The 19548-nt window shown below is 39.8% G+C and overlaps 1 protein-coding gene across 1 annotated transcript in view; it reads left to right on the top strand.

Moving 5' to 3' along the window:
- The window catches only part of GALNT5 (polypeptide N-acetylgalactosaminyltransferase 5), a 43895-nt gene extending 25107 nt beyond the window's left edge, over positions 1-18788 (top strand). Inside the window, exons 4-10 of the mRNA XM_066232787.1 lie at positions 436-571; positions 1791-1910; positions 3619-3736; positions 4772-5095; positions 9098-9178; positions 12831-12992; positions 17024-18788. Coding sequence (XP_066088884.1) covers positions 436-571; positions 1791-1910; positions 3619-3736; positions 4772-5095; positions 9098-9178; positions 12831-12992; positions 17024-17164 — 1082 coding nt within the window. The 3' untranslated portion in view covers positions 17165-18788. The remainder of the gene's footprint in view (positions 1-435; positions 572-1790; positions 1911-3618; positions 3737-4771; positions 5096-9097; positions 9179-12830; positions 12993-17023) is intronic.
- Positions 18789-19548: the final 760 nt, after the last annotated feature.

The following is a 19548-nucleotide window of genomic DNA, read 5'->3' as shown; positions in this document are numbered from 1 at the left end:
CTAGTCTTTCTGGTTCTTCCACTTTAACTTTTCACCTTTACTATGTGGAACAGTTTTTCCTCTCTGTCCTTCCCAAGGCTAAACTCAGAATCTCAGACTCCTTCCTGGGCTTTTTCAGAACAAAGTCCCAGTTATTCTCCCCCAGGAATAATGGGACGCATCTCCTTAGAAGGGACATAAGCAGCCACTTCTAACACAATATTTATTCCCTTCAGAGTCTTGGCTAACCATTCTAAGTAGCTTATCAATTTTTTCCAAACACAAATGATACCTACGCAACTGCTAGAAACAAAATTTCTTCTATTTCATTATAAAATAAAATGATAGGAAAAAGGAATTCAGTGAGAAGAAAAGACCTTTACAACCATGCTTTTAGAACAATATCTAAGACCTTATACCACATTTTCAAATGGATTTCTCTTTCTGGCTCTTTAGGTGATGTGTTGACATTCTTAGATTCTCATGTGGAATGTAACATTGGTTGGTTGGAACCTCTTCTGGAAAGAGTTTATTTAAGTAGAAAGAAAGTAGCCTGTCCAGTAATTGAAGTCATCAATGATAAGGACATGAGGTAATATTGGCATATTCCACAAGATATCTCTAAGTGGGTTTTAACCAGCAGCAACAGAAAGCACTGGTCATACTCTTTGTATGCACATTTTTTAAAATCTAAGAAATATACAGTTTATCCATTTTAAATACATGGAAATGTATGATGGATACCTTGGGATCAGCGCAGGCAAATCTGCTTATTTTATCGCTTCATACTCATTTTGAAATATTCCCTAATTTTTGTGAGCAGTATATTTTTTAAGTGGAATTTATTGGGGTGACATTGGTTGCATAATTATACAGGTTTCAAGTGCCCAGTTCTTCAGCACATCTCTGTCCACCATATTCTGCGTTCACCACCCCCAATCAAGTCTTGGTCCCTCACCATTTATCTCCTCTAAAGCCTCCCCAAGCTCCCCGCCCCCACCCCGGCAATAACCACACTGTTGTCCATGTCCATGAGATTCTGTATATTTGACCATCACTAATTCTTAACCCTTAACACCAGTGTTCAGTTCTTTCCTCTTTCTATTCAACTGAACTGAAAAATAGTTATTCTCTGTAACATTGTTATTCTTATTTTTGTGGTAAATACATATAGATGCTTGTAAATTAGGTTTTTATTTCCCTCAAGGCCCTGGCCGGTTGGCTCAGCGGTAGAGCGTCGGCCTGGCGTGTGGGGGACCCGGGTTCGATTCCCGGCCAGGGCACACAGGAGAAGCGCCCATTTGCTTCTCCACCCCAACCCCTCCTTCCTCTCTGTCTCTCTCTTCCCCTCCCGCAGCCAAGGCTCCATTGGAGCAAGCATGGCCCGGGCGCTGGGGATGGCTCCTTGGCCTCTGCCCCAGGCGCTAGAGTGGCTCTGGTCGCGGCAGAGTGACGCCCCGGAGGGGCAGAGCATCGCCCCCTGGTGGGCAGAGCATCGCCCCTGGTGGGCGTGCCAGGTGGATCCCAGTCGGGCGCATGCGGGAGTCTGTCTGACTGTCTCTCCCCGTTTCCAGCTTCAGAATAAACGCAGAAAAAAAAATGGCTAAAACATTATTTTTTAAAGTGTAAATTAAAAATAAGCAATTCAACCAATTGGTCACTGATGCAAATTGTACTTATAAGTTTCCTTGAAATGTTATTTAAAAGTGTGCGATGATCTAAAATCATCCATTTAAACAAGGTATAGTGTCAGGTCAATTAAGTGTACATGTATGATCTCAGGTGGCACTTTTGGTTTTTCCCTGGACTAGTTACATGACAGTGGACAACTTCCAAAGAGGCATCTTTGTGTGGCCCATGAACTTTGGTTGGAGAACAATTCCTCCAGACATTGTTGCAAAGAACGGAATTAAAGAGACTGATATAATCAGGTAAGTCTGTGAGATTTACTATTAGAACGCAGTCATGTCGTCCTTTTATAAAGGCGTAGCAAGCAGTTTCACAAAACAAATATATCCTGTCATTCACTAGCACATTAAAAATTACAACTGTAGTGTGCCCTCCCTCCTAAGAGAGTGCCTGTGCCTTTCCCTTCCCCTACAGGTGTGCATCTCCTAGGACCTAAACTCTAACGGTCCCCTCAAGATTTGCAACCGGGGAGAAATGTGTAGCGTTGGCTCATCCTGGGCTGCCCGGCTTTTCTCTGGCTTCTGGGTGGGCCAGAGCAGCCCTGGAAGGCTCATGTCTGTCCTGTAATACTTCCAGAAAGCAAAGCAGCTCTGCCAGGGCTTCCTCCTATTGCTTCTTCTATCCTAAGCCCACCCTGGTTTCACTGTCCCCAGCTTTAATAAACATACCCTTAAAATTAAAAAAAAGAATTACAGTGGCAGCCAATAGATGACCAAAACTAAACAAACATTTCCTGAGAAATTAGTTTCTCACTATCAAAGTTCATTTTTCAAATAGTCAATTGCACCTTAGTCAGCTCTGAATGCACAGAAATTCACTAGCACAATTTCTGTTCTCTGGGATTTACAACCCCAAAACCATTAGGCTAGTTAAATATGCTGAATAAATGCTCTATAAACATACATAATATTTAAAATGAGTAAAAATTAAGAGAGTAAATAATAGTAATAGAAGGATCATTAAAATAATAATAGCTCCTGTTAAGATGTTCTTTTTGAGACTAGTCTTACCCCTTTCATGGGAGGGGTGCCAAGTTCTGTGAATGAATTAATAAACACAGAAGCTGGATATTAAATAAAATTGGGGCTTTATTGATGGAGAAGCTGGATTGAAAATACAACTTATACCAGAAGCTGAAGGGGAGGCTTCCTAACACTTCCCCCAGAATCTAGCCCTGCAGGACAAGCAGGCAACCAGCCCCAGGCTGTGCAGAGGGAGCCCTGAGCTTTCCCTGTTGGAGAGAGGACTTACATAGACTCAAGCTAGCAAGTTTGAAGAGAAAACCCAGCCCAATCTATGCATTGCAGCATGCTTTCCCTGAACTCAATCCTCAATAAAGCACACTCATCCCTTACTAGGTGTGATGCATTCAGAATTGATACTCCTAGCCAGTGAAATAGGAGTACCGTATGTATCAAGCACTATGCATTTAAACCACTCTATAGCCCTAGGAGAGAGGTTGTAGTATTCCCATTACAGAGATGAGAAAATTGAGACTGAAAAGAGTTAAGTAATCTTCCCAGGGATATAAAGATAGTAAGAGAAGACATTGGGATTCAAACCCAGACCTGCCTGAATTGAACACTCTTGCTCTTTGCCTTTTTTTAGACTCCCATTTTGAGGGTCAGTGTCATAGTGAGTTGAGATTATACTCAACATAATGTGGGAAAGATTGTAATCTGAATAGTCTGGAAAGAACTTTTGGCGTATAGATAATCCTAGTTCCAGATCCCTTCTTTGCTGACCCTAACTAAGCTCTGCCACCATGAACCAGGAAACTTGTCACTTATGTGCTGTTTGTGAATTTTGGAATCTTTATTCCAAGATCTTGCCACAGTTGGTAGCTTTTCTGAAATGTTTCCTATGTTCATCACAGCTATACAGGGGACCTACACTAAAATTGAGCTCTCATGACATAGAAATGTGGAAAAAAATCTTTTCTCTTTGTAGGTGCCCTGTCATGGCAGGTGGATTATTTTCTATTGAAAAAAATTACTTTTTTGAACTTGGAACATATGACCCTGGGCTTGATGTTTGGGGTGGAGAAAATATGGAGCTGTCATTCAAGGTATTACCAAGTGTTTCTCAAATTCTTTTCTTTTTTTAATTTATTGATTTTTAGAGAGATAGAGGAAGGAGGTGGAGAGAGAGAGGGAGAGAAATTTGTTGTTTCACTTATTCATGCATTTATTGGCTGATTCTTGCATGTTCCCTGACTGAATCAAATTCTATTTATAATTAAGAGTTTTTCATTTTAAATGGTTTCATTTTGCTAATACAATCAGATGTATGACTGCCTCTGGAAGGAAGTTTAGCAGAGATTTTAGGGCCTCTGGATTAATGTCCTCATATCCAAGATTGAGTTTGGAAAAATCAATAGCACTCATGAAATTTACTAGAGTTCCCTAATATTTCACAGCACTGTTTCTGCATCTGAATGTAGGAGAAAGTATTGTCTGCCATTTGGTGTAAATGTTGTAGGATTCACACCTCACATAAAATAACTCTCCTGGAACATTTTTCTAATATAGTGGAAGGAATGAGAGCATTCAATCATGGGTCATCTTGGAGAGCAGAGGTGACAGAAGTACAAGAAGTGACTCCAGGGCAGGCCTGCAACAGGCTACGGGCAGCAGCTTTGAACATATCAGACAAGTCTGGGTATTTCATTGACTCATGTCTAAGAAAGCCAGGGCAGCAGCCACGGTACAGAGCATCCACAAAGCAAATGCTTTCCTACAGAGTGGGGTATATATTATAGTAAAAGGGGTGTAGATTTGAGCTACTGATCAAAAAGGATAGTTGCTCAATTCAACTAATGCAAGAACTCATCTTACATATTGAAATTCTGTGAGGACTTATTCAGGAAAAATAAATTTATATTGCAGGGAAGAGAAGGGAAAAATATTTTTTACTAATCCTAAAATGGTCCACAGCAATATAAAAAGTTAAATTAAAAAAAATTGAGTTTAATTTTCTGTTGAAGAAGATTTTAGAAGTTGAGAATACCACTTCAAACCGTGTGGTCTTCTTGTCATTGTTAATTGCCCATAATTTGTGGACAGTGGTTTGATCATTGATGCTTACCCTTAAACTGTTCCAGGTGTGGATGTGTGGTGGTGAAATTGAGATCATTCCCTGTTCCAGAGTGGGCCACATATTCAGAAACGACAACCCGTATTCTTTCCCCAAAGACCGGATGAAGACGGTGGAGCGGAACTTGGTACGGGTCGCTGAGGTCTGGCTGGATGAGTACAAGGAGCTGTTCTACGGCCACGGGGATCACCTCATAGAGCAAGGGCTAGATGTCGGAAACCTCACCCAACAACGAGAGCTTCGAAAGAAACTAAAGTGCAAAAGTTTCAAATGGTATTTGGAGAACGTTTTTCCTGACTTGAAGGCTCCCATCGTGAGGGCTAGTGGTGTGGTAAGTTCAAACAGCAGTTTCAAATCTGAGAGTGTGCAAACCAGCCCTCTCTGCCTAGCAAATCTCCTGACGACAAGGACTCACTCAGTAAAGCCCTTCTCCTTGGGAGAATTCTCCAGTATAGGGCAATATGGAAGAGTGTGAAAGAGAGGAAACCAGTCTGAAAATTTGTTTGTTTGTTTTTTTAGTTCAACTGAAAAATAGGTACCTGTGACCTGTTTGTATGTTCTATAATATATTTTTTAAATTGCCATATTTATAGGTCAAAATAGAATAACACCACTTTAGATAGTTTAATCTGATGTTTTATCTTAGGTAACTCATTAAGAAAAATGCACTGAACTTATACGCTATTTAAATGATATGTCTGCAAAATAAATTTATATTTTAAAATTGTGTTAGTTGAGCAGTAAAAGAAATTCTCACCACAGTAAATTTTTCCTGTCTTTACAACACAAAACATCAGCAAGAGCATTACTGAACTTTAACCACCAGAGGGAACTAAAGAACCGTCTTTTGCCTCCTCTGTGAGGCTAACTTGTTTGAATTCCCAGGAAATGTTTGGTTCTCCGAATGAAACAATCAGCTACTGATGCTTGAGTTATTATATATCAAAATGAAAGAAAAATTAATGATTTTATCAAATTATATTCTTCTAGTTTTCCTCACTATTTGTTGCTTTCCTTAGACAGATTTTTGAAAATATGTCATTTTCTTCGTTCTGAAGCAACCAGTAGAGAGCATTATTACCATTAAAAAAATAAAAACCTTTCCCCAGGTAATACAGAATAAAATTAACTAGACCATTATTTTAGATAGACAATTTTGTAAACTTCCAAGAATATGAACTCTATAACTTTTTGTTGTTTCAGGTCTTCCCTTCTTCCAAACTACACACTTAGGAATTTAAATGCCATGAACTTTCTTTCTTTCTTTCTTTCTTTTTCTTTCTTTCTTTCTTTCTTTCTTTCTTTTAATGAAGACAATTTTTTTTGAGGAGGAGGAAGGGGGAGAGAGAGAGGGAGAGAGAGAGAAGCATCAATTTGTTGTTACATTTAGTTGTGCATTTATTGATTGTTTCTCATACATGCCCTGGCTGGGGCTCGAACCTGAGACACTGGGGTAGATTCAACGCCCTCAGGATTGAGCTGCACCCTTGGAATGGAGCCCCAGATTGAACCAGTGACCTCAGTGCTCCAGGACGATGCTCTAACCAGTGTGCCACTGGCCAGCGCTCATTTCTTATTGAACCAAAAATATTTGGAGTAAATAAAGTAAACAATAATGTGTATTTATATTGGATAAAAACACTTAACTAATGACTGATAGCCTAATGTTTAACAATTCTGTGATAAACTGTGGGCCTAACTCTCATTTCCTAAATTAGACAATAAAATAATTTCAAAATGAAAAGTTTAAAAGTGATAAAGTACCCCAGTGGTAGAGTGTCAGCCTGGCGTGCGGAAGTCCCGGGTTGGATTCCCAGCCAGGTCACACAGGAGAAGGGCCCATCTGCTTCTCCATCCCTCCCCCTTTCCTTCCTCTCTGTCTCTCTCTTCCCCTCCCTCAGCCAAGGTTCCATTGGACCAAAGATGACCCGAGCACTGAGGATGGCTCCATGGCCTCTGCCTCAGGGCACTAGAGTGGCTCTGGTAGCAACAGAGTGACGCCCCAGATGGGCAGAGCATCGCCCCCTGGTGGGCGTGCCGGGTGGATCCCTGTCAGGCGCATGCGGGAGTCTGTCTGACTGCCTCCCCATTTCCAGCTTCAGAAAAATACAAAAAAAAAAAAAAAAAAGAATTTTTTAAATGATTTACAGTAAAATCATGGATACAGTTATTTAAAAATAAAATGAAGATTCAATTTTGAAAACCATTCAAAATAAGACAAAGAATAAACAGCTCCTCAGCACATTGTAGACCATTTTGTTTTGAAGAAAAGCAGTTTCTCCTGTGAATTTCTCCAGTAATCTCCAATAAGGGGAAGAGAAACAGATTTTCAGATGAAGTTAGGGAAGAGAGGCAAGGATAAAAAATTAAAAAAAAGATTTCTCTTACTTTCTAATGCATTTCAGGGCTTGGAAGAAGGTATTGTACAAATTGAATACAAAGAAATCTGTTGAACCTGGGGCTCCAAAACACTTTCTGGGCGATGTTATTAGTTGTGTTGCCAAAAATAGGGATCCATAGTCAAATACATTTGTCAAACACACTACATTTCCTCTTAGAGCAGCAAGCTGAGCTAAACAGGAACGAACGTAGGGAAGGTTCTGCAGTAACACCAGCTGTTCAGCCCTGAAGTCAGAGTTTTCCAAACCCCTTCGAAGATAGAATACTTTCTAAATAATCTACAAGTACAGGAGTTTATATTTATCTCTGTGAAGATCCAGAGAACAGTCGGGGCCCCATTCTCTTTCTTTTACCTTCAGGATTATCCTACCTTCGTGCATCTCTATGAACTCCTCTCTGAAGTTCACCGTGGTTGATCGCTTCTGTGTGTTCTGATTGCTCACATTTAGTAGTCGTGAGTGGTCTTCTCCTATATTTGTCATTTAAAAATTTGTGTAGAGCTTTCTTTAAAGATTCTGACAGAATTCCAGTCCTTCTAGAATTGTTTTTGCATTCCAACTACCCCAGAAGTAACCAACCTGGTACTGTTTTTATGTTGTTTCTGTACCGTGAAAGTCTGTCAGTGTTCATATTCAATACAAGTAGTGCAAATTTGCATCTCAAACCCAAACGAAGGTCACTGTAAGGTTTTCGATCTGGTAGTATCCAGCCCTCCTGTGGTTTTCCTGTGCTAAAGGGTCAATTGTTTCTCCCAGGACACCATTCCACTAAGGGTCTTCCTCTAGTTTTTCATCTTTACGTGGAAGAACATAATTCCTCCTTTCTGGCTTATCCATGTCCAAGTTTCTCTCCTGTCCTTAAAATGTTGGCCCCTTACTTCTAATATTTGCAGTTTCCCACTTGCTTTTATTTACTTTTTATTCTGTATTTTCTGGTCCCTGAAGATACCCCATAGTCTCTTACCAGCTAAATTATGCATGTAAAAGTGAGGACCGACCCACTGAGCACCGTGCTGTGAATGCTGACAGTTCTGTGTGCTACACAACCTGCGTCATAAGCACCCCAGGATTAGAACTCTGTGTTAGGCACATGGAACAGAAAGGGCACTAACAGTGTCCCTCGCAACCAAGACCTCACTGCCTCCCATGTCAGGAGGTTTTCCAGAGTAGAGACTTGGTTCTACACTGCTCTTCTAGAAATCTGAAACGTCTAAATTGCACTATAACCCACCATCTTGTTAGCCCTGCTCAGAATGTCAAAAGGAGCCAGGGAATCCACATTTTTCTGCTTTCAATGGTGACTTACAGAAAGCTGCCTCAATATTTGACCCTGTGAATTCATTAAAAACCTGGGGGTGTGCCAGAAAGTGCCTTTAAGCTTGGCTCTGCATTAGCTTGCGTGACTTTCCTGTAATGAATTGTAGCATGCCTGGGTCATTAGGAAGATTCTGACAGGGAATCAACTGGAAATCTGCTGTTCTTAAAGGACTCAATTTAGCTATGACTCAGTGCCTAAGCAGGCAAATAGCTTGGAGGGGTCAGCCAGGCAACAGAGCCCGTAACTGCTGGTTTGATTAAAATGCAAGTATGTGCGTTGACTTTTAATATATATATGCATCAGACAAACTTGAGCCAAGAAAATAACTGCTTTTCATGCCACCTTTTGCTCATTCTCTATTCAGCATTGCAGGCAAGGGTTAATTAAAAGCTTCTATTTGTTGGCTCTGTGGCTGAATCACAGTCCTAAACTGACAGATTGAAGCTGTGCTTGAGCAAGATTACAATATGCCTCTGTTAGAGATAGCAACCACTAAAATCTTGTAGTGCTAAATTATTAACTGTCATTTAACCTTATTGTAGTTTTATATTGTTTTTCTGAATGTCATTTTCTGCTTTAAAATATTTGTTTTTTAATGCTTTTTTTTTCTTCCTAGCTTATTAATGTGGCCTTGGGTAAATGCATTTCCACTGAAAATACCACAGCCATTCTGGAAGACTGTGACGGGAGCAGCAAGGTATGCTAGGCTGGGGTTTCCTCTCTCAGAGTCAGTGCAGTCGGTGGTGCTGGGATAGCTGATAAGTGCAGCGTCTGCTACAGTCATCACCCACTTTAGAAATTTATTTTTGCCTATACAAAGAATAATTAATTTCTATATAATCATAAGGTTGGTAATAAGAGGGTCCACTACTGAAATGTGGATACTGAACACAGTTTTGGCTCCATCACTTGCAGTGTGCTAATTTTGTGAGTTTCTTGACCCTTAGGTAAACGACCGTGATACAAGGGCCTCCCCTAAAGCTAGTGTGAGGATCAAATCAGGTAATATTTACGAAGGATGTGGAACAACACCTAACACTGAAAACTCCACAAATGTCCATTGCTATAATAATAGAGACACCAAAAAAGTGAAAACTAGCACATTACATATAAAGATAAAGTAATAAAAACAGAAAGGACGTGTTTTTAAATAATTAATCTCAGGGAGCAATTTTATTCTCTGGTTCTATCCCCTGCCCGCATTCTTCTATCTCTTAAGGAAAGTATACAAATCACGTAACCCATGACCCATGGAGCAAAACTTGGTAGCAAAACTCCCACAGACTCTGAGCACAAGGGTTAGGAGAAGAAGGATCTAGCAGGGAGAACTCAGCAGGGACTCCACGGTGCTGGAGGTGAGCTCTGGGTGATGGCACCTCCCTCTCCAACACCTGTTCCCTCTTCATTCTTATTCTGTGGGGACACTTGCTTGTTTGGGTGCCAAATAGGACAAACAAGAACATCAATTTATGAGGAGAATTCAGTCGCCTAAAATTGTAGGTCACATTTTGGTAGAGAAATTATTTTTTGGTGACGACATAGGCTTGTCAAAACTGACTACTTTGATTTGACGTAAAAATACTGTTTTTATTTTCAAGCACAGCCCATCTCTACCTCTTAATTCAAAGCTGCTCCTAGGAGAAGAGGCATTTTGTCATTCTGTGGCTGTCATCCAGCTGTGGAATGTAAATTCAAGGCTGAGGGAACTCTTTCTTAATTAGGAAAGAGAGGAGACAGATCAAAAATCAATTGAAAGAAATAACTCATGTGTATTAACAATTCAAAAAGGAAATAATTCACAGATTGTAAAACAAAAACACAATTAGTTCGAATTATATGAAAGTAAAATAATAGTTAATGCAATCCTTCAAGACTCCTCATTTAGTGACTCTCTGGGCCTGATTAACCAGTACTGTAGTTTATCTGAAATCCAAGTTCTGGTTTCAATAATCATTGAGTCTCTTGAGGGGATGCTTAGAAGGGAAATGTTTGAATTTATGCAACTCCTACTTTCCACATAAAAACCCATTTCCTTTCTTCTTGTTATGTTCTTTATTAGCTTCTACTTCTTCTGGCTTGTTTGAGTAATAAAAAGTAAAGGAACAGAGATTAGATTACCTTATTTTTGCCAAGTTAATGAGGCAAAATCAAGCCAGTGACTATAGCATTTATAATTTTTTAAATAAAATTAAAAAAAGCCAGGAGTAATAAAACCGTAGGACTGAAGCATCATACCCTATCCCTATATTTCACCTAAACTAAAATGTCTCTTCAATTAACTTTTCAACCAGTTGAGATTTCCCTTTACAAGGTAATATCTAGCTTCTCTTAGTAGCTACATAGCTTTCTTGTATTATGATATATGTCCATGCTTCTATGGACATAAGAAAGACCCAAACCTATAAAGAATTTTTATGAGTTTGTTTTAGCCAAACTGATGACATATGCTAGGGAGTAAGATCTCAAATATTCCAGAGAATAACATTTTTGCAGCTTCTTCTATGCATTTGTGATGAAAGAGGGTATGTAAGGAAGATTCCATGAAGGTGGGAGAAAGCAAGGCGGGGCCTGGATTACAGGGTAATTCAGATTATGTGCTCTCATGCTCTAGAAACAGAGGTCTGAAAGCGTGGTCATGTATTAGAAGGAGGGCTTTTTCAGGGGACCTTTCAAAGGTGTGTTAACTTAGAGGCACAGAAACAACAGACATGCCTGGGGTATGACTATCCACCTTGACCTGCCCAGTCTACGGCCATACCACCCTGAACGCGCCCCATCTCGTCTGATCTCGGAAGCTAAGCGGGGTCGGGCCTGGTTAGTACTTGGATGGGAGACCTGCCCAGTTATGAATGTATGCTCTGATCGCCCTGTGAAGTTATTTTCTATAGAACCCTTTTTTCCTCCACATTCTCCAACTTTAATGTGCACACAAATCACCTGGGGAGTTTGTTACAATGTGAATTCTGGTTCAGTAGTTTTATGGGGAAGCTGAGAGACAGCCGTTCCCACTAGGACCTAGGTGATGCTGATGATGGTCCAGGAGCACCCTTTCAGTGGAGAGGTCTAACCCAAAGGCATACTTGATTATATAAATTAAATCTCAGTTACTTTACAAATGACTCATTGGATAAAAGCATTTAGATAGATTCTACCAGCTGCCTATTTTTTCTAATATGATTATATTAGTGCAAAATGACAAATTTCCTACAGATCCAAAGCTTTATATGATAGTATATTAACCAGGCAGATAATACTTGGTTATAAATAACTGGGGAAAATATATAAAAATTGAAAATATGTTTTTATTACCTGAATCGGTATTTAATTTAATCCCTGGTGACTCTCCAAAACCGGACTTCCTCAAGAGCAGCTCCTATGAAGTGGAAGATGCTCACACAGCAGCGACCTGAGGATTCCCTATGCTATCAGCAAAGAAAGATTGTTAACATTTCCTCTAGGAGTCCAATTGAATAGGTATTGTAAACAAAGAAGCATGATAATTGTCACCAAAGTAATTTAGGACTATGACCTGGATCTCCCCATACCCTCAGTGGCTCAAGGCTGTAATCCTGTGGTGGCTTGAATGTTCCCATACCTGAGGTACCAAGTTGTCTGGGATTCAGAACACCTGAAATGACATTTATTTACAGATATGTGTACTAAGTGTACTAAATTGTATTGTTGAAACTTACATTTTTTGAGGGCTTACTGTGTGCTAAACACTTGACAGTCATTACCAAGCCTCTGAGATAGATACTTTTAAGTTGCTATCCAACCAGAAATGGAGAATAAGTACATTAGACAGGATTAATAATATGTTCATAACTTCACAGTTGAAAGTGGCAGTACCAGAATTTAAATACAAACCATCTGACCAGAATGCTTACATAGTCTCTTTATAGTGTTTTTAGGTGAGAAGCAGGGAGATAGGCAAACTCCCACATGCACCCCGATGAAGATCCACCTGGCAATCTTCTCCTCCCCTGCCCCCCCATCTGTGGCTGATGCTCAAATCAACTGAGCTATTTTTAGCACCTGGGGCTGACACTTGGACCAGCCTAGTTATCCTCAGCACTTGAGGCTATACTAGCTCAAACCAATTGAGCCACTAGCTGCGGAAAGGGTAGAGGGAGAGAAGGGGGAGGGGGAACGAAGCAATGGTCGCTTCTCCTGTGTGCCCTAACTGTAATCAAACTCAGGATGTTCATTCATTGGGACGACACTCTATCCACTGAGCAATCCAGCCAGGGCCTATATATTCTTAGCCTTTGCCAACAAAAATGTTTGAAAATGTCCTTACTTGTGCTTTCTGCTTGAAGTGACCTTTCTCTTACTCATTTCTTTCACAGTTTCAACAGTTTAATTATACTTGGTTAAGACTTATTAAAAATGAAGAATGGTGCTTGGCTCCAGTCCCTGAGAAGGGAGCCCTGAGGCTGCACCCTTGTGATAACAGAAACAAAGGGCTAAAATGGCTACACAAGTCAACATCAGTCTTCCACTCAGAACTGGTAAGCAAACTATGTATTTCCCTTCTTTACCATAAATCCGACTTTCAACTAAATGTGATATAAAGCCCTCTTTGTCAGCTAACTCAGCCTGAAACTGAATGTGTTTGTGGCAATAGAGGCCATGTAAAAGTTTGTACAGAGAGATAAACATATTTTTGTAAATTATCAAGTCCTTTTTTCTCTCTTACAAAATTTATTTGAAATCAGTGATTTTAAATAGAAGTCACCAGGTTTTGTGGGTTATGTTGCTATCATCATGTGTTTCTAAAAGTCATTTGTTTCAGTCAGTTAACAACGCCAAAAGTCAGGCTTGTAGGCTAGCACTGATTCACTTGGGTTACCAGCAAAGCTCACGGGCAGAGTACATGGGAAAACCAAGAAGCAGTATGCTCCCTACAAGCCCTGCATTTTATTATGCATCTGATTCCACATTCTGTCTCTTTCCAACAAAGAGACATTTTTCTCAGGCCCTCTGGTTTCCAGAGCCCAGGGCTCCCCGAGTGTGCTCAGATCCCACCAGCTTGCAAGAACTGGCTGTGTTCAGCTCTTGCCAACTGCACATTTAGTGATGCTGCTTTGATAACTTGAAATCAGCCATGATGTGAGGATTTACATCCACACAACAAATCAAGGGATAGTTTTCCAGAGGCTCAGTGGTTAATATCACAGGGAGAACATCCCTGTGATACTTTATTTACTCAAAGTCCTCTCAGCTTTTCCCAATTCTATTTTCATAGGCTACAAAGTCATAAGCATTGATGTAGGATCTTGGAGTGGCAGAAATAATGTCAGGACCACCTTCACACATTTTCTCATTGGGGGTAGCCACCAGATCTACCAAGTGCATTGAGTATATGGAGAATCATTTTGCTCAAGGCTGGCCCCATGGTAAGCACATTTTTTACCTGGAGTGCCTCCAGCCCTTTCGAGGCCCCAGCCAGTGACTCTGCTCTTCAGGATAGTCTTTCTCCTGCCCAGGATCAGAATTAGGGTCTGAGCTACACATTCCATTCTTCAATCTCCCCCCACCCACCCTTTATATTTTCTCTGTTACATTTCAATTCCTTCTGGATGTTATTTTTCTCTTTAGTGATAATAACTATTATTGAGTTATTCAGAAAAATTAGGAACTACTACTGTATAAACTGCTAATGTTATGTTTTATAGTGTTGGGAAAATCCAAAAATATAGAGCAAATAAATTACAACTTACCTTCTGCTTCCTTAAATAAATTATATCAAATAAATATATATCAAATAAATTACAATTTACGTATGCCAAAGGGGGGAGGGAGCAAGGGAAAGACAGAAAGAGAGAGAGAAAGAGGAAGAAGAAGAAGAGGAAGAAGAAGAAGAAGAAGAAGAAGAAGAAGAGGAGGAGGAGGAGGAGGGGGAGGGGGGGAGGAGGAGGAGCGGGAGGAGGAGGGAAGAGAGAGAAAGAATATGAGAATGAAAACAAAATCCTTATCTCCAGAAGTGAATCTGAATATGGAAAATATTTCAGGCTGGTGAGAAAAGTCTCAGAATCAGGCAGTCCTTATTTTTAATTTTTATTTATTTATTTATTTATTTATTGTATTTTTCTGAAGCTGGAAACGGGGAGGCAGTCAGACAGACTCCCGCATGCGCCCAACCAGTTTGCTCCAGTGGAGCCTTGGCTGCGGGAGGGGAAGAGAGAGACAGAGAGGAAGGAGAGGGGGAGGGGTGGAGAAGCAGATGGGTGCCTCTCCTGTGTGCCCTGGCCGGGAATCGAACCCGGGATTTCTGCACGCCAGGCCGACGCTCTACCACTGAGCCAACTGGCCAGGGCCTAGAATCAGGCAGTCCTTAAATCACATAAAGCTACTTACCAACTGGGTTGGCCCTACTAAGAAGCTTAGCTGATTTTTATACAGGTCTAATTTTGGTCCCTTTAAATAGCAAGCAGATTTATAAAGAAGGTGATCTAATTAAGATGGCAAAAATTAAAAAGCTGTCCCCTACTTTGTTTGTGCCTGTGACCAACATGCTATATAGCAAGCTGCCTTCTGCCTTGTGTGCACCTTTTCATGGTGCTGGATGTCATGGAGATGAATATCTTGAAAATTGTTTGTTTGTTTTTTTCAGTATTTTGGTGGTTTTATACTAAACCTTCTAAGTCCTCCAAGACGTGAAAGTCTTAAAAAACAAGAGAAATGCAAAATAAGATTATGAATGACAGGAACATGTCTCTCTTTACAGAAAGCATTAGGAGTTTGGAGCTTCATGGAAGGAGGAAGAGTAATAGCTTGACCCTTCACACCAGTGAATTATTAAAATAAAACATTTGTAAATCAGCATTTAAAAGACATTCTCTAGCTTAATCTCCCCAAATGCTTTGGATTGTGGCCACATAAAAGTAAATAGTTTCACAGGTGGCTTCTAGGATATGGGGAATGGAATACCTTTCTACCTCTAGTCCTCACATCAAGTGTCTTTAGGTTGAGGACAAGTTATTTAGTTACAACCCACCAGTAGAAATTGTAGATAATTCAGAATAATGCTGCTCAAGTCTAACTCATTTACAAAACCTTGAGCATACTCAAGCATCATATTTCCCAAGTGCTATCAGGGAGTTTGTTTCAATGGGATTCTGAGTCAATAAGTCCATGGTGGAATTAAAAGTCAGCATTTCAGTCCTGGCCAGTTGGCTCAGTGGTAGAGCATAGGCCTGGCATGCAGCAGTCCGGGTTTGATTCCCGGCCAGGGCTCACAGGAGAGGCGCCCATCTGCTTCTTCACCCCTCCCCCTCTCCTTCCTCCCCATCTCTCTCTTCCCCTCCCGCAGCCAGGGCTCCATTGGAGCAAAGTTGGCCCGGGCACTGAAGGTGGTTCTATGGTCTCTGCCTCAGGTGCTAGAATGGCTCTGGTTGCAACAGAGCAATGCCCCAGATGGGCAGAGCATCGCCCCCTGGTGGGCATGCCGGGTGGATCCCGGTTGGGCGCATGCGGGAGTCTGTCTGACTGCCTCCCCGTTTCCAGCTTCAGAAAAATACAAAAAAAAAAAAAATCAGCATTTCCAACTAGCTCCTAGGTTATGCTGATGATGGTCCAGGTAGCAACCTTTCAGTGGAGAGGTCTAACCCAAAAGCATACTTAATAATCTAAACTAAGTCTCAATTACATTGCAAAATTATTTAGTAGATGAAAGAATTTAGAATGATTTTACCAGAGGTCTATTTTTTTCTCACATATTTTTGTAAAAGTATCTGTAAAATAAATTATTAAATCATGCCCCCTTTGATAACTTTTTAAGTATTACAAAACTATATATATATAAAATCATATATACATATATATCATGTATTATATATAATTTATATCATATATAAACATATATATGATTATCTTTGACACAGTCCTGCATAACTAAGAAGTTTGGTGGGTGAAAAAAATATTATAAATCCATCAGCAAGTTCTAAGAAGGTTATTGACTATTTCTATTACATCAATAAATATTAAGCAATACCTGAGCCCTAATGTACCTTTGACTTATTTCCTAATTCCATCTGAGTTTTGTAAACATCAGGCATTAGGTAGTCAAAAATTATGGTAGGAAGCTTATAAATAATATACATCATTTATCTATCACCTTTGTATTCCAAATTTGCATTTTAAGGCATTGACTTAACTAAGAAATTAACTAATTCACTCTTTGTAATGATATGCATTTTTTCTTTTCTACCATCAGTGAGGGAGCCATCATCCATCAAATACAGCAAATGCCACCTGGTATTATTCTCTTTAAATAATATAGTAATCAGCCATATGATCAGAAAATTCATCTTTGAAGTATAAAAACTTTTTTTGAGTGAGAGAGGAACAAACTCAATACTATCCAAAGGCTACATTTGTGTTAATAATTTAGTTCAGGATAATTCCTGAAGAATCAAAAATGTTAGTCCTATCTTCTATTATTATTATTATTATTATTATTATTATCGGTGTCCATTTCTTTTTATCTCTGATGTCAAATTCAGTCTGTGGCTCATTCCCGGATCTCCTTTCTCTCCAGGTGAACCACATTGTTTTTGGAAACTATCATCGGCTCTTATGCTTGGAAGGAGATTTTTCTCAGAAGACCCTGAAAGTTGCTGCTTGTGACCCAAAGAAGCCATATCAAAAGTGGAAATTTGAAAAGTATTTTGAAGACTGAAGAGGAGGAACTGACGTTTTTATCTAATGAGCCCATTAGACACTGTGAAAGTGACAGTGAACTTAGCGACTATATTTCTCCATGGTAGTTTAAATTTTCAAAATGCGTAACACTTGAATGGAAGATTTTTTAAAATCACAATATTTGAGATACTAAAAGTTAACTCAGGGAAACAGTCCAGCATTAGCCTGGAGTCCTTCTTCAGTGCTAGGAGTCCTTTTGAACTGCCTGCTTCCCACCCTGTGCTAAAATTCAGTCTCCAAGTTTCCCCATGCAATCTATCAGGTACCCAGAAGTTAATGCAGAAGTATTTGTGGAGTACAGTGATACTAGTAATGACTGTGTTGGATAACAACCGGTTCCTTGGCTCGCATATAGGTGAGAATCAGTAAGGCCATGGTCCTTTATTTACTATTTTTTTTATCAAAAAAATTACTGAGTTCCTGTGACTAGAAGACCTCATAGACACACAGCCATCACCTTGGCAAATCCCATCCAGACTACATGCTGCTTACCATTGATCTAGATTATTACATAATGCTTTTTACTAATCTGAGTCAGTGGAAAATTTTTTACTTGAGGAAGTCAAATGCTTATTCAATTCTAGATGTGGACATTGTTTCAGTTTATTTTGTATTTTTAAAACTATACTTAAAAATGCTCATAGGAGTAACTTCCTAGATTCCTGAGTATATTAAAAAAGAAACAAGGAAGCAAAGTAAAAGAGGCCTGATCACAACTCACAGCAGTAGCCCAAATGACAATTAATCACTGAACCCACTAACACAGACCCAAATGAGAGGAGCTGAAACTGATAAAGCAAAAATCGAGCATTGAAAAATATTGAGGTTCTTTTATGTAAAATACAGCCTTAGATTTAGCAGCATTCACTGGGGTGAAGTATGCTAAAAAAGGGGGGGGCTCTAAAAGTGTTAAAGTAGAAATAAAGTGAAGGAAACAATGAAAGCAGGAGAGAATGAGGTAAGCAATCCTTGGGAAAAGAGGCAGGAAAAGTGCCCTAGACTTGGCCAAAAAAAAGGAGGGGGGGACCTGGCACCTCTATGGGGAAAAATAAGGAAGCCTTAGCTGTGTACCTAACGATAACACTGGGAAAAGTCCAATAGTTCTTTGATTCAAATTGAGCCCCTGAGCTTATGTACGTTAATACTTAGGCATATCAGAAATCTCAGAAATCCTGAAAGCCTTTACATTTATTTTGGTAAGAAAATTGATACCCAGTAGCTCCATTCCCTTTCTGAAAATGCCAGGCCCGGAGTAAGAGATTCTGCATTAGAACTTGCATCCCCAGACACAGGCTCATTCCCTTGCCCCAGGCCACTGACCTAAACAGGTCTGTCCCACAGCATTTCTGAGGAAGGATGTGTAAACCATCTTGCTGGGGTTGGGTCTCTGGAAGGTAACCATGCCATATGCTTGCTAATAAAAATAAATAAAAAATAAAATTAAATAAAAAAATTTTTTTCAGTTGAGCTGATGACAAACCTCAGTATCTTTAATTCTGACTTTCTATTTATAATTTATTTTTAACTTATAACTAATTTCACAAGAGCAGAACAATAACTGAGAATCAAAAGGGGAAACAGTTTTGCCTATTTGTGTCATGTTTGGGATGCTTTTTTCAAGTAATTAATATTGTAGATGAGATAAGAGAATGATTAGAAAATAAAATAATTCTTTCAATACAGAGTCCTGCGGGGGGGATAAAACATAAGGTGGTTGCCAAATGTCTAATTAAATTGCTGACTAAACTGAATATGCTGGGTGCTTCACGTAATTCTTCATGTGCCAAAGAAATATGGAAAGGTTATTTGCCTCCAGTCTAAAGACTCTATTTTTATTTAAAACCAGATTTTCTACCTGACCAGGCAGTGGCACAGTGGATAGATGTCAGACTGGAATGCAAAGGTCCCAGATTTGAAACCCCAAGGTCACCAGCTTAAGCACAGGCTCATCTGGCTTGAGCACGGGGTCACCAGCTTGATTGTGGGATCACTGGCTTGAGCGTGGGATCATAGACATGCCCCCACGTTTGCTCACTTGAAGCCCAAGGTCGCTGACTTGAGCAAGGGGTCACTTGCTCTGCTGTAGCGAGTACCCCCCCACACACATCAAGGCACACATAAGAAAGCAATCAATGGACAACTAAGGAGCAGCAACGAAGAATTGAAGCTTCTCATCTCTCTCCCTTCCTGTCTGTCCCTTTCTCTCTCTCTCTCTCTGACTCTCCCACTGTCTCTGTCAAAACAAACAAACAAAAAACAGATTTTGCATTAAAAATTTCAACTCTGTTCAGAAAAAGATGAATTATATTTAGATACACTTCACTATAGGTATAAAAGCAGAAGAAATTTGAATGTTTTGTT

Source organism: Saccopteryx bilineata, chromosome 5 (genome assembly GCF_036850765.1).
Source record: "Saccopteryx bilineata isolate mSacBil1 chromosome 5, mSacBil1_pri_phased_curated, whole genome shotgun sequence".
Lineage (NCBI taxonomy): Eukaryota > Metazoa > Chordata > Mammalia > Chiroptera > Emballonuridae > Saccopteryx > Saccopteryx bilineata.
Note: the sequence above shows the minus strand (reverse complement) of the source record. Positions and strands in the feature narration are given on the sequence as shown.